This window comes from Dromaius novaehollandiae, chromosome 4 (assembly GCF_036370855.1).
Source record: "Dromaius novaehollandiae isolate bDroNov1 chromosome 4, bDroNov1.hap1, whole genome shotgun sequence".
NCBI lineage: Eukaryota > Metazoa > Chordata > Aves > Casuariiformes > Dromaiidae > Dromaius > Dromaius novaehollandiae.
The window spans coordinates 17,967,551-17,993,368 of record NC_088101.1 but is presented as its reverse complement, the minus strand read 5'-3'; the positions used below and the strand labels follow the sequence as shown (position 1 = coordinate 17,993,368).

Here is a 25,818-nt window from a genome sequence, read left to right as displayed (position 1 = left end):
GGAAATATTGTAGAGTGTGGGTTTTCTCTTGCTGCTGCTGCTTTCGCAGCTCCAGCCTCCACACGGCCTCGTGTCTGATCATAAGCTCTTTGTTTGCGTGTTAGGTGGCTGGGAGTGCAGGGGCTAATTTTATGAGATGGGGCTTGTAAGTTCTGCAGCGCTTCCTTGGAGATATGCAACTTGTCAGCAGTTGTGTAGGAGAGTCAAGAGTAGGAGCGCTGAACGAGTCAGTGATAGACTAAACTGACAGCGTGGAAGCGATGTGATTAGATCTGTTGTCCTGCATCCTTATATAAACATCATATATATTGACTGTGGGGCAGGCCAGTGAGGCAACCCCTTTCCTTAGTTTGGTACATGTCACTTGTACTCTTTTCTTCTGCTCTGACTGGGATGAGAGATAGTAGTTCCAGTTGCTGTCTTAACTGAAGCAAAACCTGAAAGCTACTGGTGATGTCTCTCATTCCTCACACATGCTGTTCCCCCTTCTCTCTTTTTAATGCCCTGAGGGTGACTGCTGTACAGTATAATTGCCTGATTTTGGGCCTCAAGATAGAGGAACTGCCACACCACCCTGCAGTTGTTCTCTGCCCTCTGGCAGTGGCAGAAAGCGAGCCGAGGTCATGCGAGTGCAGCCTGTCACTGCCAAGAATGCAATGTTACGTTACACTGGGCTCCTTTCATGCTTTCTGTATGAATAGGGAGCAGCACTGTACCAAATGCCATGGAATTAATTTGTGATTTTATGGGATGCATGTAAATGGCACATGCTGAGAAACCCCACCTGAAGCTGGAAACACAGCGTATTGTGCTTGTGTGTGTGTGTTGGGAACGCAACAGCTGTTCAAGTGAAGGTTGAAATTACTGAGTGGCTCCAAGAGTGACTTTGCTTTTGTGGCAAAGCAACTATGGGCCCCATCCTAGAAAACTCTCCACCTGCTGTTCATATGGAACAAGGCAGGTGATCTACCAGTGCTGATGAATCAGATCCAGGTTGGGTATAATCTGAATGAAAAATCTAATCCTAAATAAATCAAGAGAGAACAACTGCCAATTCCAAGATGTAACATTTAGAGGAACAAGTAAGACCCACACCTAACAATTGCACAACGGCCTGGCAAAGATGTGTTGCCCAGTTTAAAAAAAAAAAAAGGCCTCAGAGATACAAGACCTTGCATGGGCTTGTCTACACATTTGTGTTTAAGCGCGTACTCACTGGGGTTTCTTCTCTTTTGCATTGTTTAGGCCAAAGTATAGTCAATGAACCTGCAGTCTTTACTACCAGGCCCAGCAATGCTGAAAAAGCATTATGGGTCCATATACAAATATCTTGAGAACCCAGATTCACTGCTGAGTATTGTTGGAGCACAGTGGGGTCTTGTATGGGAGTCGTAATGTATGTTCTGACTTGTGCAGTTGGACCCTGCCAATGCCAGCGCTGATGTGACATGTAGAAGAAGAGGGCAGTCATTTAGCAGGTTGCAGCTGTACTGGACACTTACTGGTGTTGACCATTGCGGATCTGTACAGATGTATGGGATTGTGGGAAACTTACAGAAAACTATTACATTCTTTCTGAGAATGTTTTACTAAACTAAATGTCCTAAAAATCGTATTTTGACTTTCCCATATCCAGTCAGCTTGGTGCTTCACAGACTGATGCATGTAAATCCAAAGCTGTTTTCTGTTGTGTTTCCAATGAATAAGTTTTTGACTTATAGCAGATATTTTCTTCCTTCTGAAGTATATGATATCGTGTTTGGATTGTTAAACTCCATTCCATCTGTGTCCCCCATATGTTCAGCCCTCCTACTGCTCCAGTGTGTGGTCACCTTCCTTTACTACGTGAGGGAAAGGACACGAAGTATGGGTGCAGGGTTCTTGCGGGGAGCTCCCCAGTCATGGTGACAGGTGGTACTACTGTGTAAAGCTGAAGACGACCCTTTCTCTCCCACTCATTCTCTATGTAGCCCAACGCAGACTTAATTGTGGCGTACATGTGTCAGGGGAGGACCAAATTTCAAGTTTCTTCCTGTCTGGAGTTTTAGTTCAAGTGAAGAAATATCTAAAAATATGAAAATGCAATTAAAGGAAGATAATGATGCTCTGAAAAGTTTCTTACGTCCTTGTAGCTGATGAGCTACAGCACAGATTAGCAGGGAAGCTTTCCAGTCTGATCCATTTTGAAAAGGAAGCAGAATGCTTGTGCTGAAGGAAGGCAAGCAGAGCTTTCTGGATTTTTCTGAGTGCGTTAGTCATCATACAAATAGCTCCATTCTTTTTCAGAAAGAGGTCAGTAGATGAAATTATTGAGAAACAGATAAAATGTTTGAGATTGCTTTTCCTTGCTCGTTAACTTTTTGTTTTGTTTGCATTTACTACTTGAGCATTTAGAAGTGGCTTCCAAATATGCTTGCTCTTAAACAGAAGCAGGGCTGAAAGCTGGAGAAGTTAAGAACAGTTTCCCCTCTAAATTCTTCTCTAGGAAAGTAAGTCGCTACCTCAGGTCTCCTCTCCTGTTGCTGTGTGTTTGTCCTGGTTAGTGGCTGGAAAGTAAAACTCTGACATCATTGGCCTTGCGTAAAACTTCAGTAATGTGTTTCAAATAATAGGCTGTTTTTTCCATGTAGTGCTAGGCCTGCCCTGTTGTGCGAAATGCATGCTAACTTGGATTCAAACTGCAGTGCAAGCCCGGAGGTGTTGAACTTGCTTCGGCAGTTTGCTGCTGCATGCATTCTCCTTTATGCTTGAGCTCAAGCTTTTACCCCATTTCTACCAGGTTACCTTTTCTACATTGGTGTTTTTAGCTGGAATTGGATGTGTCTGGTTAGCAGCTGAGGCACACCAGCTTTGCTGTCTAGTAGATGCATCATTACAGTAACCTGTTACCAGGAGTCTGTAGTCACTCCTTAAGGAGGTTAAACCTTTGAACAGCGTGGAGGAGAAAATGTTGTGTGCCTTTCCTTCCATCACGGGTAGTTAGAGCATGCTTTGCTTGATCTCTTTGTACCCTTTATTTTAATGTTAGTGGTGAGCAGGCCACCATCGAAGGTGGTCAGGAGGCAGAGTCTGTCTGACAGAGGTCTGTGCTACTCAGGTTTTGTGCCCGGACCTGTCGCTGTTGCGTAACGTGCCCAAAGCAGCAGCATTCCAACAAGATCCTGCAGGACTCTTAGACAGTTCTCCATAGTCATGTTATCTTTGAACTGATCAAGTCAAATGCGGTGTGTTCACCCAGGAGGCTTGTGTTGAGAGTCTGTGGACTGCAGAGGTTCCTGCTTTGAGGTTGTGTAGGATGGCCCTTCCCTGAGAAACAGTTAAAATCGTTTAAAACTGTTCCAGTGCTGACAGCCAGCACTAAAAACGAAGTGGTTTCTTTTCTCTTCTCTTATAACAATGTCCAGCTGGGCACAAAAACTTACCCAGAATTCATATTTTTACTCTTAACTAGCTGCTTTATGCTGCTTATATACCTTGCACCTTGAAAGCCCTCAGGCTGAGCAGGAAGTAAGAAAATACTTCTCCTGCAGAAGGAGGAGCTGCACTCTGGCCCTGAGCTGGAATGGTGGGTGAATGCAGGGAGTAAAATCCAGTTCAGTTCTCTCTGCATTTTTTTCTCTGTGGGATCCTGTTTGGAAGCTAAAGCATGATACAATGACTTTATTTTTAAGATCATTTCAGTGTTTCCAAGCCTGCCTTAGAGAATAATCTTGTGGTACTGTCCTCCTTGCTAATGACTATCTGCAAATACTGTTACCAGCAGCAGCTTTGCCTTTACAGATAAGGGAGAAAATGAGATTGCTGTCTGGTTGGCACGTGCACGCTCCCTTGCAAGTTGTCTTTGCAATACCAGGACGCCACCTTGGTCGCTGGCTGACTGCAAGAGCACAGCTATGCAGCAGAAGGCTCTTAGCAAGGCAGCGACAGTTCCTTTTCATAGATTTTCTCTTAGTGAGCCATCTGTATGTGCTACCCCTAAGTTTCCACATCCCTCATAGAGATTTTTCTAAAGCTTGTTTTAGTGGTATGTGTCAGCAGGAGGGATTAGCTATTAGCGCTCGTGCAAACTGGAAAAATGTAACAGTAGGCAAAGGTACAGTGAATGCCATCATCAGGAATTAGTTTACTGAAATATGTAGTTCAGAGGGAGAATAAATTAGGAACAAAGTTTGCATTTAGCATACGAAGCTTTTATGTGACCTAGGTGATATTGTTCATACCGTTGGTCAAGCTGAAATTATATAAGGAAAATTAGGCTCTGTCAGAGTGGACTAGAAATTGTACAATATTACATAGTTCTGTTCCTTTGGTGCATTTATTTTTAAAGCAAGTTTACTCTCCTCAAATTAAATGTAGTGATAGCCTTGCAAGTCCAGCAAGGGTGTCAGCAGTGAAACCTCCCCAGTCTGCTGTATTCCATTAAGGGGCACCTTTGTGGAAGCAAGGAGTGTTTCTGTCTCCATGTTTAGTGAAGCCCTGCATCCTCTGCTCAGAGTGACAGATAACGGAGGTGCTTCTGATGCTGTCTAGAAAGGAGACAAAGGGTCAGCAGTCTGTTTCATTTAGGCAAGCAGCTGTTTTATAGCTGCTTTTATTCACTGCCAAACTGCAGAACTCTTGCCTGGGAATAAACTGTCAGGTGAAGAGTGTTGTGGCCATTTATTGTCTCCTTTTTGTACCACATTGCTTCTATTTGAAAAGAAATGATAATTTTGTTTGCTTTCTCCCCTGCCAAGTAATGCTATTGCAGAAATGACAAATTGGTGGCTGCTTCTGTAAATTTTGCTTTAACTGGCAATTAGAAAGACACCTTGTAGTATAAAAAGAGCTAACAAAGCATTGCTTTAATGCTGTCACAAAGTAAAAATTTGGCTTATTTTGTTGCAAAAACTTGTATGGTGTGCACTGGGGGCACATGAAGTAGCTTGTAGGTTTGGTGAGAAGTGATGCACCGCAAGAGAAGATGCAGGGTTCAATTGCCTTATTGTCTAGAATCGAGTTTTTCAAAGCTCTGGTCCACGGACCATCTGGGGCCTGTGAAAGCTGCAGTAAATGGTCCACCAAGCTGTATTAAATCTGAACTTTTTACTTCTGTGCAGTGAGCGTAGTACACAGGAAAAGCTGAGGTTGACAGAGGCTAGAAACACCACCAACAGGATGTTTCTCTTTGTTGCAAGGACTACATGGTGCAGAACAGTGGAGAAATTCATCCAGGATTTGAACATGTCTCTTGTAATTTGGCTGGGGTAAAACAGAATGGGACTTTGCACATCTGGATATCAAAGTAATTTTATGATAGCTGTCAAATCATTTCCCCCCCCCATTTCTCTTAAACAGAGGGATGTACAAACATGCTCACACACACAACTGGTATGACTTCTGCAGTTATGCTTTTGTTTGGGTTGACAAACTAGCCATGGTCTCTGTATGCCTTTGGCCTCATCTTTGTATAGTAAACAGCTGCTAGGTGGTCAAACAAATCTTATTAAATCTACCACAACACCTCTAGCACCCCCTTCTCTTTGCCCTCCCCCCTGCCCCCAACATGCAGCGCAGCCAGTATCAGAAGTTTCTCATAATTCCCCTGTGCGATATATATGGGTATTTGGCATTAGAATTTACTATTCTGAGTTGGATTTGACCTGGGGAGAGATGTGATCAATGGATAGGCTACACAATAGGCATAGGATTTTGGGTGCCTGTGCTTGGCTTCTGGCACAGTATTAAATTGCAGTGACTCACTTCTTACCTTAATTTCTTCATGTGTGTAACACCAGCTTCTTTGTAAAGGGCTTTGAGCATCTTCCTCAGTAAGACCCCTGAACATGAACTAGGAAGGAGCATTAGGTTCAGGTAAGAAGCTGTTGCAGCCTTTGCTGGAAGAGGTTCTGCAAGAGCTTGCAGGTTGGTTAGTTGTTCACTGTTGCTGTTTTCTGTGCTAGCTGTTTTTTCAATACAAGGAGAGCAAGATTAAACTGTTTGACCCAAGTTTACTTGTAAAGCTGGAGTTGTTCACTTAGCGTGCCTTGCCATCCAGATTGCTTCAGGCACTTCTCGTCTCCCTCCTCCTCAATGTGCGTTTGCTTCCTGTTAGTAGTTGGGGCTTTGAGCACTGCCTGTTGCAACAGCTGGGGATGTGGCAACGGGGTGGCTGGGAATAGAGGATTTGGGACTCCCCCTCCTTGGGCCGCTAGCACAGTGGGGCCTGAGGCCAGGTTCCCAAAGGAATCGCTGAGTGTTCAGAGTATCCCGCAGTACTGAAAAGTGCCTACCTGTTTGTGTTTCCTAGCTCTGTGCTCTTTGTGTCCTCTGCTATCTAAATCAGCTGTATAGGCAATGTAATTGCCTACTTGTTGCTAAGGGGAAAAAACCCTACCTCAATCCCTTATTTGCCATATCAAATACCTGAATTAGATGTTAATACTTCTCTGCCTGAGGTTGAGATGAATGCGTGTTTGTACATGAGTTTCATATCGAGGATTTTGTGTATGGTCTGCTGATCACAGATTCGGGGCTTTTTTGTTTGTTTTTTGTTCTTGTTTTAAACATTTGAACCTCCAGCAAAAGGAGCATCAGTAAGAGTTCTGGTGGGTTGTACCCGAGCGGCCGCCAGCCCAGGCATGGCAGGCTGGAGTTAAGTCGGCCGGACAGCAGCAGGAAGAGCAGCCCGAGGAGGTCCTGCTGTCCTGTCCCCTGGGCCAGCAACCTGCTAGCCCTAGGCAACAAGGCAGGCCTGGAAAGTTACCCATCCGCAGCACTGCTTCCAGACGCTTTAGTCTCCTGCCAGCTTGAAGCAGAGCATCCTTCCTTTGCCTTCCTGCTTTTTCTTCCTCGCAGGTGGGAATGGGAAGTTACAGTTCTGACTTACTGTCTTAGCTGTTTGGCCAGGGCAAACACAAATGATTGGCATAGTGGTATGGGGTGCAGAGTTGTTTTCAGTCTTTCTTATTTTCTACTTTGCTGCTGCACGTGGTTGTGTTTTAAGCCTATAGTCAACGGAGCTGTGTTTGTATGCTGCTCGAACACCGCTTACATAATTTTTGAGTGTTTTAAAAATAGAAGCTGACTGCAGACAGAGAAGCTGCAGCGGAGGGGACTGAGCCAGAGATGGAGGTGGTACTGATGGGAGAACGAGACGGGAGAGGAAAAGCGGAGGGAGGCTGAGCGCTTAGGCTAGCTCAGGAGGGAAGCCGGGAAAAGGCCCATGGAGCAGCGTTTCTCGGTCTGCCTGCATGGAGTCGAGGACTCAGGAGGAGACCAAGAGGGCAGTGAAACGAAGGCTAACAGGGAACAAGTGCTATGTATAAGTACTGTACTTTAAAAAAATAAACCTGCTAAAAATCCGTTTAAAATATTTTCTGTAGTAGGACCTGAGTTTGGAGAGTATAATATTGCGAACTTGGAAAGAGTTAAACTTTAGGTTTGAGAGGAGTTGTTACTCAAAAGTTAGAGCAGGGAAATTGGGTCTAATTCATCCTCCTTTTCCTGTTTTCCAATATATCAAATTCTGTGGACAAGAGGAGGGGGACTTCAGCCTTTAGGGACTCTTGCTCCAAACTGGTTGGCAGTCCTTACAATTGCACCACCAGAAAGCAATAAAACAAATACATAGAGCAACTGTAACAGAAAGCAGATGTCTTGCTTTTTGTAATTAAAAAGAATGGAGAAGGCAATAAGAAAAATAATGGCAACTGACTGTACATTTGAAAAAAGGTATATTCTCTAGCTTGTAAAACAGAACAGAAAAATACATGCTAGTGAAACGGAAAGGTACAATAACAGCATTTACATTGAAAATTGGGGTTGTACATGCTTATTTTTTCATTTGAATGCATCAAGCTAAGAGCCCTGCAAGTTGGAACTGACAGATTTTCTCATTGCGTTCTCAGATCTGTTTTTCCACTGTGGATGACTGTAAAATCAGTTAGGTCTGATTCAGCTGAGCAAAAAATGTGTGAAAACTGGGATTTTTTTCTCCTGCATGTGTACATTTTCTTTGGGAGGGAACAGGTATTAGGGAGACAGTTATCTGCAGAGCACATTTTAATATTTTTAAAAATTACACATAAAAGGAGAATAGATTTGAGGTCTTTTAGCCTTTAGAAAGGAGGCAGCTGAGCTGGCCTGTCCGAGGGTGCCCTGCTCACTTGTGTTGGAAAGAACATTAAGTGGCCTGCTTTAGAGCAAGGTATGCTGCGGTGGCATCAAGGGAAGAAAGCAGCTGCATGTGACTGTTTAATTTTCATTTTTGGTATCCTTTCTCTGCCAGGGCTATTTAAAGAAACTCAATGCTCTGACACAAGCGTTAACCTCCTTGTCGCCCTGGGTCAAACAGCAAGAAGTCTGGTTTGGTATAAAATACTTTAAAGAAAGCAGTTAGTACTCAGCCTTTTACGTATCTATAGGTGAATCTGAGCACAGATGGCTGCAGAGGAACTGCTTAGGAGGAGAAATTGCTGGGGTTTTAGTCAATGAGGAGCTTGTCAGTGCTGCTTTATATATGTACAAAGCTCAGAAGTCCTGTGTTTTCCTGACTGTACGTCAGGACGTGAAATATTGCTGTTCATATTGTCCTGATCACTGTGGTGTTTATCAGTGAAATACCATACTTTGCTCGCTCCCTCTGTGCTGGTTTGAGTTATGCAGAAGGAAATCTTGTTCTGTGAATAACATATGGGATATTGCCAAGGAAGAAATGCTAAACTTACTGTAGTAATCCTGATGGTCTCTTTGCTAAAGACCGGACAGAGTTCCTGCAGCAGCCCAAAGCAAAGGCAGATGGGGAATTTGCACACTGTGTATCCATGGCTATTTTCCTGACCTTTCACAACTTTGGCACGTTTCTGGTACGGTGCGTTCATACTGCTGCAGTGAAGGTGAAAGTTAAGCAGCTGCACTATGGTTCCTTCTCACATAACCCTTTAATAATGTAGTCCCACATGGACATACCCTGGTGTATGTGCCTAGTAGGTTAACCAGCCTCTTGCTGCTTGGCTGCAGCTGTCGTACTTTTCGTTGAAAACTGGTGTCAAGTTACTTAATTTCAGCTGAACTGAAAAATACAGTGTGTGAAGTAACATCTGGTAACTCTACAGTTAAACTTATCTGTCTCTCTCAAATTGTATCTAATATTTGCATTACTATTTACCCTTCAAATGAAATACTATTCTGTATAACCATGTATCCCCAGCAACAAAGAATCCTTTTCCTTGTTGCAAGCAAGACTGGGGATAGGAGGTGTGCAGCTTGAAACACCTCTTGATCAATCTACTGCTGAAAAGTGTGTGTAACCCTTACAAGGCAGGAACCAATACAAGTATTACTGCACATTTTATTCTTAAAAACGTATGACCTCTACAGAAGAAGAATTTGCATACATACGTGTTTGTTTATGGGCAGAAAGCTTATGGTTGAAGTACTACTATGCAAGTTTTTTGTGCTGCTGGATACTCTGGAGGAATGTTGAAATATTCTTCTGCACCTTGTTTAAAAAAAAAGTCAAGTGACCAACTATAGTCAGGCTAAATTGTCTTACTAGATGTCTGTGGAGAACTGAGCCTGTCTTCCTCCGAAGTGTTTTGTGGAAAATAAGGCAAACTTCCACCTTTCTATTACTCATTGGAATAATTTAATGGGTTTAAATGAAATTACTGAGACTTAATTGAGAAGATGTGTATGCATCTCCTCCTCTCCCCATGTGCTTAGGCTGTGAAGGGTTTTTCTTTCTGGTTAAAAGGAAGCAGAACAGGACTTTCTCGGAGATAGCCACGGGATTGCAAAATTGCAGGGTATGCATGCTGTTTTACTTTTGGTTCTAGTAGCAGAACTGCAGTGAGATTTCTGCAAAGTGCTTTCTACTTTTTTAGCCTCCCTGAAAGTTTTTTTCATAATTGCCAGCAAATTCCAGAGTTAATCCTGGTGAGAAGCGTATGTTTCCTAGTGAGCATCTCTCTTCTGTCACTGGGGATTATTTACTTACAGCATTCCTATGTGCTTCATCCTCACAGGAGGCTGTGCTTGCCCAAGTGTGGGCCAAGGATGACTGTAGGGAGTTAGGTCGGTGGTCTACCTACCTCTGTATTTTGTCTCAACTAATGCCCGTAGAGGTTATCTCGGGAAAGAGGAGTTAAACCAACAAAGCATTCAGAGTGATCTCCTCCTGGTTATTTTCTCCCAGTCATCAGTGGTTTAAAAGCTTCCTGAGCCAGAAGTTGTATCAAAATCACTGTTCAATAGCTATGGATCCTCCATTAATCTAATCCTTTTTCTGAATACCGTTAACTTTTGATTGCCACAGCGTCCTGTGGCAAAGAGTTCATGAGTCCACCCTGATCCTTTTCTTCTAAATAGGTCTTGTTCCTTGTTCCTGTTTCATTCAGAAATTCATTCCCTTCATTCTGTTTCATTCATTTGTTCTGTTTCAGGCTTGAAAGGCAACTAGATAGTTTTCCATTTTGAGGCATGGAGAAGACAGAACTGATTTTCTCAGCCTCTCAGAGGACTGAAAGAATTACATGCTGCTCTGTTTTTTTTTTTTTTTTTTCTTGATAGGCTTTCTAGAAGCTTGACAATCCCAGTGGTTTAGGTGCTTCAGTTTAGTGTACTACCATCTCACTTCTCAATCCGTAAGTTGAGATGGGCTCAGTCTGGCTCGATACCCTTATGGTCGACTGTAACTCACCTTGCACACCTAATGAGGTAATATCTTACCATTACAAAGCCTCAACTTCTGGTGAAGGATCAGGACACTCAACTGGATTAAATTTAATAAAGCTAATGGATTTGGGCCAGATTTGCAGCTGGTGTATATAGCTATAAGTTACATATGTACACATGCTCAAACTTTTGTTCTAGTTTTCCCTGCTCATTCTGTTGAAAACTACATTAAGCTATTCACAAAACATGTCTTATACCTCTCTCTAAATAAAAAAAAAATTGCCACTTTCAAATGCAGCTTATGGATTTTTATAATTATCTAGCTTCCCCCCCCCCCCCCCATTCCTGTTCTTTTTTTCTTGCTGCCTTTGGTTGCCTAAGAAAGGAAGAAAGCCTGTTACTGCAAAAGGCTTTACTGCGTTTATCTGAAGGTGACTTGGAAACTCGTACAACTTTATCTCAAGTTTCAGATAGTCGTTCCAGTCAGAAGAATTACACACACTTCTCTGGCAAGCTATAAAACCATAGAAAAAGAGCAGTCTTGACACAGTTATGATGACCTTTTTTGGCTTACTTGGCGTATCACAGGAGACTGTATTTTCAAATCCATCTCTCATAATTTATGGACAGTTAAGGCTGCCGGAATAGCAGACTTTCTTGAGTAGCAGTTCTGGTTTTCCATCTAGGCTTGAATCTCATATATAATACAGCCCAGCTTGTGATGATTCCCTTTGAAGAACGCGGGCTTGTGATATGGTTTAAATTTGCAGTCATGACTCTTCAAATCAAAAAGGACGTTTTCCTTCCCAGTTAGCACAGCTAAGCTGCTGGATGAGCTGGCTGGGCAGTATGTGCTGTGCTTTGCTCTGCTGGGAAAGCACCCTCATGCAAGGAAGTGGCAGGGGTATGAGGGACAGGAGGAGCTTTGGGGTACTGGGCTGCAACAGGGCGCAGGTGCAGGGAAGGAGACGGTGGGAGATGGAGGTGGGGGTGTTCTCTGCTTTCACTCTCTATGCTGTCACTTGAGCTTTCAGTAAGTTTTTGAGTAGTACCTTGCTAAAAGTGTGTCCTGTATACATCTCGTTTTCAAAGAGGTGTGGCGGAGAGCAGGGTGTTGGTGATACTGGGGAGGAAGCGATGTCCAGTGCCGGTGTTCTGAAGACTAATGTTTTGTTGCTGGGGACGTGTTTGGCCCTTTTTGGGCGCTCCTGCGTTAGGCATTGATGGTTCTCTCTTCTACAGGTCACAGAATCGATTTTGTGGAAGCAGCTAGCATGGGGGTTGAGGTGGTGTGTTTTGGGCACCTGTGTTGGAGACGCCGCTTGTCTGCTTCCTCCTGGAGGACGACTTCTTTGCTCCTTCAGGGCTCTCTAGCAGCCTGACTTTCCACGAAGGGCCTGGGCTTTGTGCTGAGGCATTTCAACAGGCGTGTGTTAGGGCTGGGCGTTGTCTGAGCTTTGGCTCCTGGCTCAGTTGTCTGAGTCGGCCTCTGAGTGGATATTGAGAAAGCAGTAATAATTATTTGTGGTGTAGGTGTCTTGCCACTGTGTTTTTTGCCTCATGGTGATAGACCTATTTTGGTGATTTTTACTGGGCTCAAGAGCACTTGGACCAGTCTTTAAACCAGACAAGACTTAATGTTTAAAGCATTTTCCCTCAGGTTAAAATGGAAAAAGTATGTCTAAAAATGCACTGTTGGTAACTTAGCTATTTTAATCGGAGGCATTCTTGGGAGGAAAAAAACCACCTATCTGTTTTTCCAGAGGATGTATGTATTACAAGAGACTCTAAGTTGCATTTTTGTTTGGGGTGTGTGTGAGGGGCGGTGATGGGGGTGGATATTGTGGGTGTTTTTTTAAGATGCTTGTATTTATTGTATACAGCCAGCTGACTTCGGGTCTGTCTGTGCCCCCTCTGGAAGTGCATGTTATGATACTGCCTTTTCCTTTGTGTGTGGGATTTTTGTAAAATGCAATGCAAGCATGTGTCTTTAAAATAACTATGTATAGCCATTTTAGCCTGGATTTCTGCATGCACAATTCCTGTTGATTTTTTTCATTAGCATCAAGTGTCTGTAAGGCCAACAATACTGCTTCCTTAGCTGAAGATGTTTTAGAAAAGCAAAAACCTGTCAACATACGGGTATCAGCAGAGGGCACTGGCTGATGATTGTAAGTCTATGAAGTTTGCGTCCGAAGTATTTGATAATACAATTTTTTTTAACCTAGTGAAGAACTGTATATTCCTTTTTATTACTGAGCTATGGCTTATAAAACTACTTGTGGTGTAAAGCTAAAATTGCCACTCTACATGTGTAAAAGGAAGTAGGAATCCTGCTTTGAAGCTGCTGAAATCATTTCTGGGAAAGCTTTTTAAGTTGTCATTCCTTCCTCCTCCCACCTCACCATAGAAAAACACTTCTGGCCTCTTTTGCAAAAGAAAATCATTAGGATACTTAACTGTTTACACAGATCTTAAAAGAAAATGTGCTATGTGCCAAAACGAATGTGTGCTGCGTTGTGGAGAAACCACAAGGCAAACCAGAATGTGATGTTTGAGCAACATGCCATTACATGCCCTCAAATTAGAGTGTGTGTGTTGGCTTTTTAGCCAGCACTTAGGAATTAAAAAAACAGGCATGGAAGATGGACAGCTGGACCTTTAGAGTTGTACTTTTCCCTGTCTGCTTTACGGAGCTCTCTGGAAGCTGCCGTGGTGTCTGCTATCCTTAAATGCCGAGCTTAGGTTTTTTTCAAGAGGAGCCTTTCACAATATTCCAGAAAAGCAAGCTTTATTGAAGTAGGACAGAGATGCTGAAAAATGTATGTGGGTTTTTTAAACATTGGGCAGGCCTGGTGCTGCAGCGTTGGGAGAGGAGGTGCTTGGTCAGCCTGCTGCTCTTGTTTCGCAGGCCCTTAGCATGGGCTTGCGTGTGCTAACCGGGGGGGAATAACGCACCTCAGTTTTTGAGTGGAATAGAGGAAAACGGGTGTAACAAAAATCTAGGGACCGTTCCCATTTCTGTCATGGCAGGGAGACACTGTCTTTTCAGTTTGATGCTCATCTCAGTCACCTCAGAGAAAGCAAGCACTGGAGACTGTAACATCCTTCCTGAAGTACAGAAATGTTCAGGAACAAAAAGCTATAAAATGTTGGCTTTAGTGTTTTTTTTTAAATTTCTTACTGATTCTTTTAAAACAGGATTTTCTGCAGAACTCCTGGGTTACGTTATGTTTAAACAGCTTTCTTGATTCATGTGGACAACACTACCCAAACTGATAGTAAATGTGTATTTAGTACTTTCTTTTAATCAGTTTTTCTTAATGAGTGGCCCAGGAGAGAGGCGCAAGGACGGTTGTGTGCGAGTGGTGGATAATACAACGGCAAAACAGCGTGTTGCTGTTACGTTATCCATCACCCGCACAGCATCATTGCTGGAACGGTGGCAACATTGATGTATTTGTATGTGGAACATCCCAGTCTGAGCTGTGCAAGTTTGTAAAAGACCCCAATTCTAGTAATTGAATTATGAAATGAACAGCTATGTGCATATTGCCAAACTCGCAGCAAGCCCCCCCAAAACTGGAAGAAGGGAAGAAAAAAAAAAGCACTTGCATCCATAAATTCATAGTTCATACTCATTTCTTTTTCTCTCTATTACAGTTCCTTGGCATAGCATTTCTTGGGATTGGATTGTGGGCATGGAATGAAAAGGTAAGTGAATATAGCACTAAAATCTCCCTCTGCACAGGCAGTTTCTACCGAAACAAAGTCGGGCTTCACTGTCGAGTAAAGCCTTGGCTTGGCCCACCTCGAGGAAGATCCTTGGCGCCTTGCCCAAGAATGCTTTGGCAAGAAGTCCTGGCTGACACTTGCACGTAAAGCAGCCATTTCCGTCGGTGCGCGCTCAGACTGCAGCCCAGGCACTAGACTGCTTGCCCCAAGGCAGGGCTGGCGGTGCGGCTCCACCGCACGTGTCCCGGGAATCGGGAGGGAGCCTCCACCTCCCAGAGGCCGCTTCCCCGGAGCGAGCCGCCCTAGCTGGGTTGTCTGAACATAGCCTGCTAATTGCTGTTTCTCCTAAAATACCATCTCCCCCCCCCCCCCCCCCCCCCCGCAAAATCCCCCAGATCTGAGGCTGACAAAATAACTTTTTCTTATGCAAATAAAATTGTCCACCAGAATGTTCTCTGTTAGGAGATTGTGAAATCAACCTAGAAATTACAAGAAAAGGAAGGCAGAAAACCCCCCGGGTGAACCAGAGCCTAATTTTTAGTTTGCTTGCTGCAGAAGTTGGGAAGAAGATAAAATACCAAGCTGGAATATACAAAACAAGTCAGTGTGTGTTGGGCTACTGGATGAAAAGCTTGGCTCACTAAAAGGCAACAGCTAAAATGAAAGCCAGGGTTTCCTTTTGTGTTGTTTATTAAAAAGAAAAATGGTAAGGGTTTCTTTCCATTTTGATGGAAAACACTCTGCAAGTTCCAAAATGCTGTTATGTTCGCTTCAGGCGTAGTAACTGGTGCTTGCAGCAGAACAAAGTAAAACACTGGAAGCGTTGGAGTGTTGCCACTTGAATTGAGGGCAAATTTTCCTGTTTTAGGAGTAAGTTGTTAGCTCAGAACACTCTAACTGTTCTGTCACTGTTGTATGTGGATAATTACAAATAGTAATCCTCAGTGCTAGTACAAGGATATTAATTGATTGTGCATATATACACACATACAGATGTATGTATTTTTTCTGTATGTACACAGACCACATGATACTCGTATTGGCTTGAATAGGCTTGGAAGGAGGTGCTGTGGGTTTTTTGGGTATCACAAAAACCTAAAACATGTCTAATTTTCTGAGTGTACTTGCAGAGCTTTTACCTAAGCCCCAAATAATTACTTACTCCATCTCAGTGTGGCTTCCCAGAGAGGGTTTTAACAATTTTGTATTGTTTCAATAGGCAGCACAAATAATTCTTTAGAGTGAATGAGTCGATAAAGGGAAGATGGCTATAGTCTAGTTTGAAGTTTAAAATATACCAGTCCTATAGCCAATGGGTGTTCTGGCAGAATGATGGTTTGTTAGGATTTAATATATTTCCTCTATGTGAAAGGGGAGCCAGTCTTTCCTATGAGAAACGTATTCAGTTCATAATGGTTAGTAGCCAGAAGCCAAAGCTCATGTTTTTACTTCAGATCTGGGCATTTGTTATCATGTCATCTTAAACCATTTTTAATCGGATCCTGCAAGTGGGAGTAGATGTAACATTGTTTTTAAGACAAGCAGGCAAAACCACCTACGACAGATTAATATGCATTCACTCAAGCTCTGTGTGTAGTAGGTTTTTATATAGGAATAAATAAATAAAATGCTGTTTTAAAGTGCAGGGCCTTCCCTGGAAATAAGCATCGCTCCCTAACTTCTTTAAGTGTTGTAACGGTTGTGTCCTGTGGCACTTAGTGCAGACTATTTTACTCTGTGGGTGTATCAGCCACAATGCAGTGTAGATACAGCTGAGCTGTAAAGCACCAGTGCAGAAAGCGCAGGAGTGCAGAGAGGCTTGTTCTTTTTTGTTTGTTTAGTTTTTTGTAGCAGAAATTGTGGAAACATGGACTTGTGACAAGCTAATTAGAGACCTTTGTTTTTCTCTGCCCTCGGGGAGGGGGATAGGCAATGGCACGAAGCCGCAGGCCGCGGGAGCGAGCCCCAGATGCTCTGCGGCCAGATGTCGGGGAGGGGGGCAGCTGGCTCCCAGCCCCTGCGGCAGCTGGGTGGGTGGCGAGGGCCACGCCAGGGAAGCCCGAGGCTCCAGGGCTGCGACTTCTGTGAGTTTTGTGCAGGAAAGGGTCATCAGAGAGAGTTCTTGACTGTGACCTTATTTGGGGGTGGGGAGGACTTAAGTTTACTTCCCTCTTGAATCATTTGGCTTTTTATCCAGCTGTGTTGCATTATACCCCAGCTATCAACTTGTATATATTTTTGCTGCTGCACAGAATCTTTAAAAGATAGAAAGACAGTGTGTAAGACCAAATTTAAAAAATGCAAGATGCACTGAAGTCATCCACATTTTACAGGAGTCTCATTTGCTGCTGGTGGAGAACTGTTTGGGGTAGATTTTTGAGTTTGGCTGGCTTCTCTTTATCTTTTCTCTTTTTCCCCTCTTGACTAGTTTGAACCATCATCTTTTAAACATTGTTTTAAAGAAACAAGCTCACTATACAGTCCTGTGACCTTCCTTATGGCCTCGGGGGTGGGGTGGGCAGGAGAGCACATTTGTCAGCCCGTCAGTAGGATGGGCCTGGCAGCCGCTCAGCCAGGCCTGCACAAAACCTGGGGAATTAGCATTCCCTGCCAGGATCCTGAAACGGAGCTGGGGCGGGGGCACGCTCAGAGGAGGGACAAAACCATGTGTACATGGGCTCACTGTATAACTCACAGTTTGGCTGTGTTTTCCGGCACACTAAAGGGGCTCGTAGCAGAGAAAACCTCCTCAACAAGCAGCTGATTGTTGCGAGCACTAACAGTGAGCACTGGTAACGCGGAGAGAGGCCGGACCAAGCCCGAGCAGCTAATGCTACCTTTGAGTAGCTGGGGGGCGGGGGCAAAAGCTTTGTGGTAATTATATCTTGCTGGCTTTCTCAACTTCAAGCAAGTTCTGTAATGACTTTTAAAAAATAAACTAAATTTACTCCAAAAGCCTACTTCCTTCCTTGGTTATGTATATTAGATAATGCGGTCTCAGGGCTCCGGAGGAGTGTTTGTGGTATGACTCCAGCCGGTCCTTGGGGCTTGCAGGCTTGCTGTTCCTCTCACTCACTGCAGCAGATTTGCATGCAAGCATAGGGACAGCAAGTGATAAATTGCTGTTTTGTCTTCTGAGACCCTAAAAGACTGTCCAGGGAGAGGGTGGTTTTAGAAGGAAAGAGCTTGGGATTTTAGAGTGTTTTAAGTAGGAGGTAAAGACAGAGGTGGGTGGGGAAAAAATAATCTGCAGGTCTGTGCAAAATTTGTTGATTAGACTTAATTTGTTTATAAGTTTTTGTCTGCCCCAACCTGAAGTTAAAACTATCAGGTTTTTTTCCAGGAAAGAATTCATACTACTTCTACTGTCTGTCAGTGGCAAACATCAAGCAGGAGCTATGCCCTAGCCACTCCACCACGAAATGCCAGAAATGCACATGCATTTCTGCTGCATAGCTCTCTTAAAAACTAATTGCTGGCAAGAGAAGGCTGTGCCTATCCTGGGGGTCCCTGCAAGCCAAAGGATGTTCAAAGCATGTCTCTAGCTTCTTCCCTGCACCCTGCATGTGGATTTTACAGGACTGAGGAAGAGCGAGTGTGGTATAAATACTGCCAAGTACACTAAATTTAAATTTCAGTGCATAAAGATACATTGTCTGAACAGGCTTTTAAATCATGTTACCAGTGTTCCAGCACCCTAGTAATCATTAATCCTGAAAAATACAGAAATGTAATTATAACTTGTCTATATTTATGTCAGCTGTTCAGCTATTAAACTGTGCTTTCCCATAACAAGTAAGCTAGGCTAGTTCTTCTCCTTTATGAGATACTTGGAAAATAAACTGCTGCCACTTTTGCTGTTTGCTGTGGGAAATGCAAAACCAACAAAAATCAAGGAAGCAAGTTTTGTAAACATCCCCCACCTAGTTTCTGTCTTGCAGAGACAAAATTCTGGAATGGCAGTAATTTGGCATGTTTCAGTGACTATTGTTCTGGCCCCCGCGCTTGCTCCCATGCACAGCATGGGGAAGCTGCAGAGTCCCATGGCCCTCCCAGAGAGGGTTTTTCACATTGCGGGGTTTTCTTGTGTGATTTTTTTCTTCTGGTTTCTTCTGATTCTCCTATTCTACTATCACTGGTTTCTTCTTTTACTTTTTAATGGCCATTTGGGATGTCATTGCTTGCCATGGAGAATGGCAAGTGGGGCTCTGTTCTCCTGCCTGCACTCCTGTGGGTTGGTCTCCCCAGGCCTCCACAGTTGTATCACCTCTGTGTCCCCCACCACAGCAGTCCTCCCAGGAGGCCTCTGACTCCAGATACCTTGGATTTTCACTATGTGGTTGTCTTTTCAAAACTGCTGCTGTGTAGTGTTTTTGTTTGAAGCCCCATTCTCCTGCCTTGTAGTATGCTATTGTGCTTATGAAGTCAGTCATTCCCAGCAGCAGTCTGACAGACTTACAGGGGTGTTTCTGAGACCTGAATGTGGCAGTGACTTCTGCACTGCCTGCAACTACAGTCTGCCTATGCCAGAAATCTCCCTACTGTGCTAACCAACTTGTGACTCCCTTTTCTTTGGCCTCCTTACACAAATCAGTTGGGTTCCTGCCTCATAAGCACCTCACCTCAACGCTGAGGTGCTGCTGCAACGAAGATGTCCATGTTGGCATCCAGTAAGTTTCTGGTCCCAGTGTGCAAAGGCCATGCCTGCTGAAGGCAAGTAGTGTGAACCGGTAGGAGGGACATGGCATCGAAGTCCCCTGATGTGAACCGAAATACAGCTTGTGGGGATGACTGAGAGAATTCCCTTCAAAAGGACTCCCTGAATCTGAGCTGAAATGCTGATGTAGCTGTACCAAAGATGGGAGCTGCAGTTTAGAGAGCTGCCTTTGGAAAACACTACAGATTGTCCTGCTGGTCTTAGCCCAGGATGGAGAGAGGATGAGCGGTGCACCTTTCTTGCTTTTCTGAATAGCTGTTGTTTCCTTATTCTTTCTCAATGGGCTCAAGGCAAGCACTTGTGCAGCTGTAATGTCAGGAGGAGCCTTCTCAAGTAACTGCTTTCGAAGACCTGTGTTTTTCCGTTGCCTTGCTCTCTCTTGAGCTGTGCGTGAAGTACAGCTTTGTAGTATGCAGGGTTCTGGCCACTGAAAAAAATGGTGTGACAACATCCATCGCTGGACTCAGGCCTCTGTTTTGACCCATCTCCCCCCCTCCCTGCCTCTGCTCTCGTGCTGTAATGAGGAGACTACAGTTCTGTGGGACCTCTGGTGGGCCTGGCTCGGTTATCCTGTGCTGCTTGGTGTGGCGGGAGACACCGCCAACGCCTCTTCCCCCACCCATTTGTTGGAGAAAAGCATGAGTCCTGCTGTTTCGCTTGACTCCCTCTCCTGAATTTGGGGTGGGGTAGGAATATGAGGTCAGCCCTTCCATTTGGATGCATACCCCATCATATCCTTGTGATGGAAATCAAGCATGTTTCAAAAGTAAAGGGACTTTCTTCACAACTTCACTGTTATTGGTTTTAGTTCAGTTATGGGTGATGCTTTTGTTCCTTCATTGCCCGAGACAAATTTTGACTTGGGGTGGATGAAAAGTTTAAATAATAACTCGGGTGCTCTAACATACTGCAGGCAGTGGAGGGTGTGGGGGAACAGAGCAAACAGATGAGCTGGAGACTGGCCAGGGGACACGTCCTACTAGCTCTCCTTGTGGGACTGCAGCAGAGCCCTGGACCGATGCCATTAGGAGAAGAAAAGTATTAGAGTATGTAGCCCTGTAGAAACAAACTGTTTACTGCCAAATAAAGATTATGCATATGCCTGAATTACCAGGCAAGGGATGCACAGGTACCCCAGAAATGTAGCTTTGGCTTTGTAGAAAGCACAACTTTAAAGGCTCTACAAATGTTTGCTCAGGTTTTGTGCTCCTGTGACAGATCAGTTGGCAAAGAGTCACCATATCTAATGTGGCTGGGTGTTAGGTGTGAGGATTCAGAGCATGCCACTGGAAGAGGCAACGTCAGAATGGGAGATTCCTGATCCCCTGCTCTAGCACCCCTGGAAACAGGCCCTTCTGCTTCTGGCTAAAGATGGGATGAAGGCAGAATGGGCCATTACCAGGCTGCTGTATGTCTCTGCCAAACTTTTCCCAGAAATAAGCCATTACAACTGAAAAAATGCCTGAATACTGTGGTAGCAGGCACTTTAGAAACCCATGCTGGGTAGGAAAAGTATGTGCCTACAGGGCTGTATATTTAGTTCTGTTTAGCAGTATAGCATGAAAGAATATTCCTCAGTAATTGCCCTGCTGCTTGAAGCAAAATAGGCTTTGCTTTAAAGTACTACACTGCTGTTTCTCTGCAGATAGCTTATTTGTAAGTGTCCAGAAAAAGATGAGACTGGGAGATAACTGGACTATATTTCAGTAGTAAGCAGTAATCTTCTAGCAGAATAACTCTGTGCATTTACAGCTGTAACTGCGGAGCATTGTCGGTGTCTGTCGTTCCTGCTGCTAGCTACCATTTTATTGCCAAAGCCCCTCTGACAACTGTATATCCTGAGATGTCTCTGTCCACGATACTGATAAGTTGGGATTCATATGCAGAGAGCACACAGAAGAGCGCAAACTAGAATTAAACACTATGTGCTTTGCCCTGTCAGGATATATTATATGTTATTATATAGACCAGAGATTAGGTGAGTGACACTTGCTGGGTAACTGGTCAGCAGGTGGCAATGCCAGGGTGGTAAGAGCCTGGCAGTACTAGAAAATCAAGTGAGTGGGGAAGAGACATGTTCGTAAAGGTCAGAAAGAGAGTGTAAATACAACTGGTTCACTAAAATGTTTTGCCGCTGACTTTAATGGGAGTGTGACAGAGTGCAGAGTTAGTGTACTTCTCACGAACTCGTCTCTGTTAAGACTGTTCTGTTAAGAGCCATGTACACAAGTGAGAGTTAAATTTGACTTGGACCATCTGCAAAAAACTTGATTAAACGTACTGTGTGTGTGTGGGTTTTTTTTTTTAAGCAACACAAAGTTGCTTAGAAAGAGACTTAAATGACGCTTCGTACTGCTGGATTTTCTTTAATTTTTATTTTCAGTAAAATAATCATAATACAAAGGCAGTATCATTTCTCCAGGGACTGCTTTGATACACTAAAGTACATTAATTCTAAGATGAGCTAATGTTAAAAGAGACATAGTAGTTTATGCTTTAAGGCAAAATTTCCTGTGATCTTACAGCATCTGTAAGCATTGAAGGAGAACGCTGAAATGATTTCAAAACTTGGTTAGATGTCGTTATAGCAGCCGTTTTCTCTTAGGGCAGAGCTCATGTTTCCTGACTTGCATATATCTAAGGCTGTGACTTTTTTGGTGATTTGTGTGTTAGATCTTGTTTGTTTATTTTGATGCTTTTCATTCTTAGCCAGAAAGTTGTGTCTTTGCTTTCTTTTCTGTGGCATATGCAGTGAAGCAAAAGTAGTGGAAACATTCCCCGCAAGTTAATTTAAGTGTTAATGGCTGATAAATCTTCATTCCAGCTTGGCTTGTACCACCCCATGACTAGTTTCTTCGAAATGGGCGCACGCCAGTCAGTCTGCTTTGATAGCAGCACTGACTCGTAGCAGCGTTTTGTTGTATCATGCCTTTCATCTATTTTTGTCTTTTTAATGAATGACAATAAGACTAGTACTGTATGTACTGTAGGAGGAAAGGGATGAATGTGATTTTTATTTTTTTCCCCATGCCCATCTGTCAGGCAATAGCCTCCTGTAGGAGGAGGAAGGGAAATCTGGCTTGAGACTGTCATTCATGCTATTGGTTTCTTGTTTGTACTTTGGGTTTGGGTTGCATTCCTCCTAACTCCTACCTTTAGCGTGCTGGCCTTTTCCAAGGCTCCTTGCGGTGTGCTTCGGAGAAACTTGTGCACATTTTACGCAGCCTATCGTTGTCCTCAGAAATGAAAACCTTCCTCAAGTTTTGTATTTACTGTTTTCTCAGGGTTGATTTTCTTTGTTTGGGAAATCATGGAAATAATTGCTGACTATGGGGAGTGCCATAATAGAGACTTTGACTATGTGAGTATTTACATGCTACAGATGGTCTAAATTGAATATAAAAAAAATCTCAGCTCTTAAAGCCATAGTCATGAACAGAGTCAGCTGTTAAAACATGACTGTAACAACTTTTGGAAATGAAGCTGTGGTAACTGCCTTCAAAATTATTGCTGTTTGGGGAAAATTTCAAAAAAGCAAAGGGGATATGAACAGGGAAAAAGAAAAGGCTGAAGAATGTGAGAATAAATCTGCAAATAAGGAGCGGTAGAGGTGAAGGTCTGTATTGTTGCTTTAGGAGCCACAGCTTCGTTCAGGAGTTAGGCAAAGCAGTAACGCAATGCACTCAGTCTGGGATCAGGCTTTTTGAGGGAACCCATGGAAAAATGTCTGCTACAGTGCTTTGCTTTGACCTATGGCACTAGGGGAGTGAATAAAGAAACAGCGAAACTTCAGCTTTCTTACTGCCAATAGGCTTTGGGAAATTGTAACTGTTCTGTGCAAGCTCACTGGAATAAGGAAGACTTTGTATTTGCTCCTTGCCATGACCCATCTGTTCAACATCAGCTAAACTCTGGTTAAAATGTGTTCAAAAATAAACTAGCTGCTCAGGATTTACTGGCATCACAACCAAAGCTCTGCCTCACAGGGCTAACAGCATTACAAGCGTTCTGTGCTGGTTGTCGTGTCTAAAACGCAGCGTAGGAAAGGCCTCACCTAAGCTATGGCAAGTCGTCTCCCAAGATAAGGCCTTGACCTGCCTTCTCTCCTACTAGGAGACTTGATACTATTTTCAAACTTTTCCTGTTAACTATTGAGTTGGTAGCTATCCCCTGTTTATATGAGTTGTTGGCGCTGTAGGTGACTGAAGTTCGAGTCAGCCAGGTATGTAATTTGTCAAAATTTGACATAAAATTTGTCGTTGCAAGATGCTGCTCTTAACCTAGGAGCTTGCTGCTTATTTCTGTCAGTCATTGTAAATACTGAGCATAAATGCTAAATTAAAGATGCTGTTCTAGCTATTGACTTTTCTGTCATAGCGTTTGTAACTGTGCGCTTACATAAGCGATGTATATGATACCCAAAATATATCCCTGCATAAGTAAGAAAATAGAGTTAAATTTTTTTCAAATGTCTACTCTGACTTTCTGACAGAATAATTCTTATAAGTACAGATGCAGCAAAACACCCTGTGGCTTTCTTGCAAAGGACTCTCTAAGCACGTTTTGTTGTTCATTGCATGTGTTGGCTCAGCAAATTTTGTACATAATGGCCCTTTTTATCTCTTTATGGATGCCAAGATTTTATTAATTGTGTTTTCTTGCTGTACTGATGAGTGCTTATTGCTGTAGACATCTACCTTTTCAAAAAGAAAAATGCAAGTGGGAATTGCAGAACAGAAAGCTGGACACATCTGTTATGCCTTGGCATTGTTTCTTTCCCAGGGAGTGCTGTCCAATATCTCCTCCATCACCGACCTGGGAGGCTTTGATCCAGTTTGGCTCTTCCTAGTGGTAGGAGGAGTTATGTTCATTCTGGGATTTGCAGGATGCATTGGAGCCTTGCGAGAAAATACCTTTCTGCTCAAGTTTGTAAGTAGCCTTTGCAACTGTGGAGTTCATCGCTTATGTAGCATAAATCATATCCTGTGTTCCTGCTTACCTGTGTAAAGACTTTAAAATCTCTTTTGGGGAGAGAGAGAGATGTTATCTGATGGGAGAGTACTGTTCTCTCAATCGCTTTTGTTCAGCTATTGACACTTAAAGCAGCAGAGACAGTGAAGAGCTGTACTAGTTCTGTTTTTAAGGCTGAAAAATAATATTATGGTAGGAATCATAATGTGGAACTACTACTTTTCATATGGATATAGCTTGATATTTTGCCTTCCTGTCACCGAAGGAGAGAAACTTCTGTTGAGAATCTGCGTATTGAACTTTGAGCTTGTAATGAGCTGCCTGTGAAATGTGGAGGAATACAAATACACCATTGAATGTGACGCACGTGACTTCTAGCGTGCAAGGGCCCCTCATGGTACAGAGGAGATAGGGCTGCCTTATGGAGGGGGTTGCTTGCCAGTGTCCTCGCCTCTGTCCTCTCTAGCTAACTGAACAAGGCTTCATTGCTTAGTGTCAGCACCGATGGGTGAGAGGGTGCAGACTGTGCCTGGGATAGGGAGAGAAAATAGATCGGAGTTGTCTCCTTGAGCTCTGGGCTGAGTTGAAGAAGGAAGTGCTGATATACAAAAATACCCCAGTACCCAGAACCCCTTTAGCTAAACAGCCTGGCTTGATCTTGTGGAACCCCTTCTGAGAGTAACGGTATCATGTTCCATTTTACATAAATTTAGGATTTATTATAAATTCAGGGTTCCTCCCCCCACTCATACACCCACTTCCAGAGATGGGCACAGCCTGGGTAGTGTTAACCTGTCGTCATAGCCATTAACTGTTAATATATACACAAAAAGGCTTCCAGTGAAACAATTGCCTTTAGATGACATATTTGGCTCCCAAAGGCAAGTGTTGTATAGGGGGAAGAGCCAACTGATAGTTACTGTTCATGAGGCATTTGTAAAGCAGCTTGGGATGGTTCTGGCTTGCTCTTGTCTTGCTTGAAAAGAAAATAAAGGAGAAAGAAGAAAAGCTATTGTAACACTTCTTTTCTTCTCTTCCTTCTTTCTCTCGGCTTGCCTAAAATGAACCCATCTGCTGTACCAGAAATAGCTTCCTATACAGCAGCTGCAAGAAAAATTAAAAATGCATCTGAACAAACACAGAGAGCATATTAAATGAAACTCAAAGGCGCAGTTGCAAAAGAGCTGGAGCTCCAATATAGTAGAACCCCTCTGTGTTTTAAAACGCTGTGTAGCCTCACTGGAGATACTTAGAGAAAGTGGCAGATCATTAGTAATGCCTTTGGCATCCATTGCATTTGCATTAATCATAACCTCATTTGGTTTTAATGTGGATGTGAGTCATTCCACAGACATTCCACTCTGACTTGGTCATTAATTTCTGCTGTTACCAATTTTTGCTTTCCATGCTCAGGCGACGCTTTACCAATAAGGATGGCTAACGAAAAAGTCATTTAAAGCATTTTGTTGGCATTGTAAGCTGTTCTGTGCCTTTGAAAATGTCTCTATATAGAAATGCGAGGATTTTCAGAGGGCCCTCCACATGGCAAGTAGCCATCTCCAATGAAGTTTACAGTGAAATCTCTTGGGCCTCTTTGGGAATTCCAGTGAAGTGTCCTACTGCAGGTGCCAAATTTGAATTTGTTGGCCTTTTATTATTTGTTAGACAGAATAAAATTAAGAATCCAGTACTACAGGTCTAGTTAAAAATGGTGTATTTTTTTAATTTAAAATTTCCTT

The 25,818-nt window shown here is 43.3% G+C and overlaps 1 protein-coding gene across 3 annotated transcripts in view; it reads left to right on the top strand.

The window, feature by feature from the left end:
* The window catches only part of TSPAN5 (tetraspanin 5), an 88,864-nt gene that overhangs the window by 50,843 nt on the left and 12,203 nt on the right, over positions 1-25,818 (top strand). For 2 of the 3 annotated variants that reach the window (XM_026109156.2, XM_026109163.2), the window contains 2 exons: positions 14,320-14,370; positions 23,891-24,037. In XM_026109156.2, coding sequence (XP_025964941.1) covers positions 14,320-14,370; positions 23,891-24,037 — 198 coding nt within the window. The remainder of the gene's footprint in view (positions 1-14,319; positions 14,371-23,890; positions 24,038-25,818) is intronic. The other variant, XM_064510509.1, reaches the window with a different exon arrangement.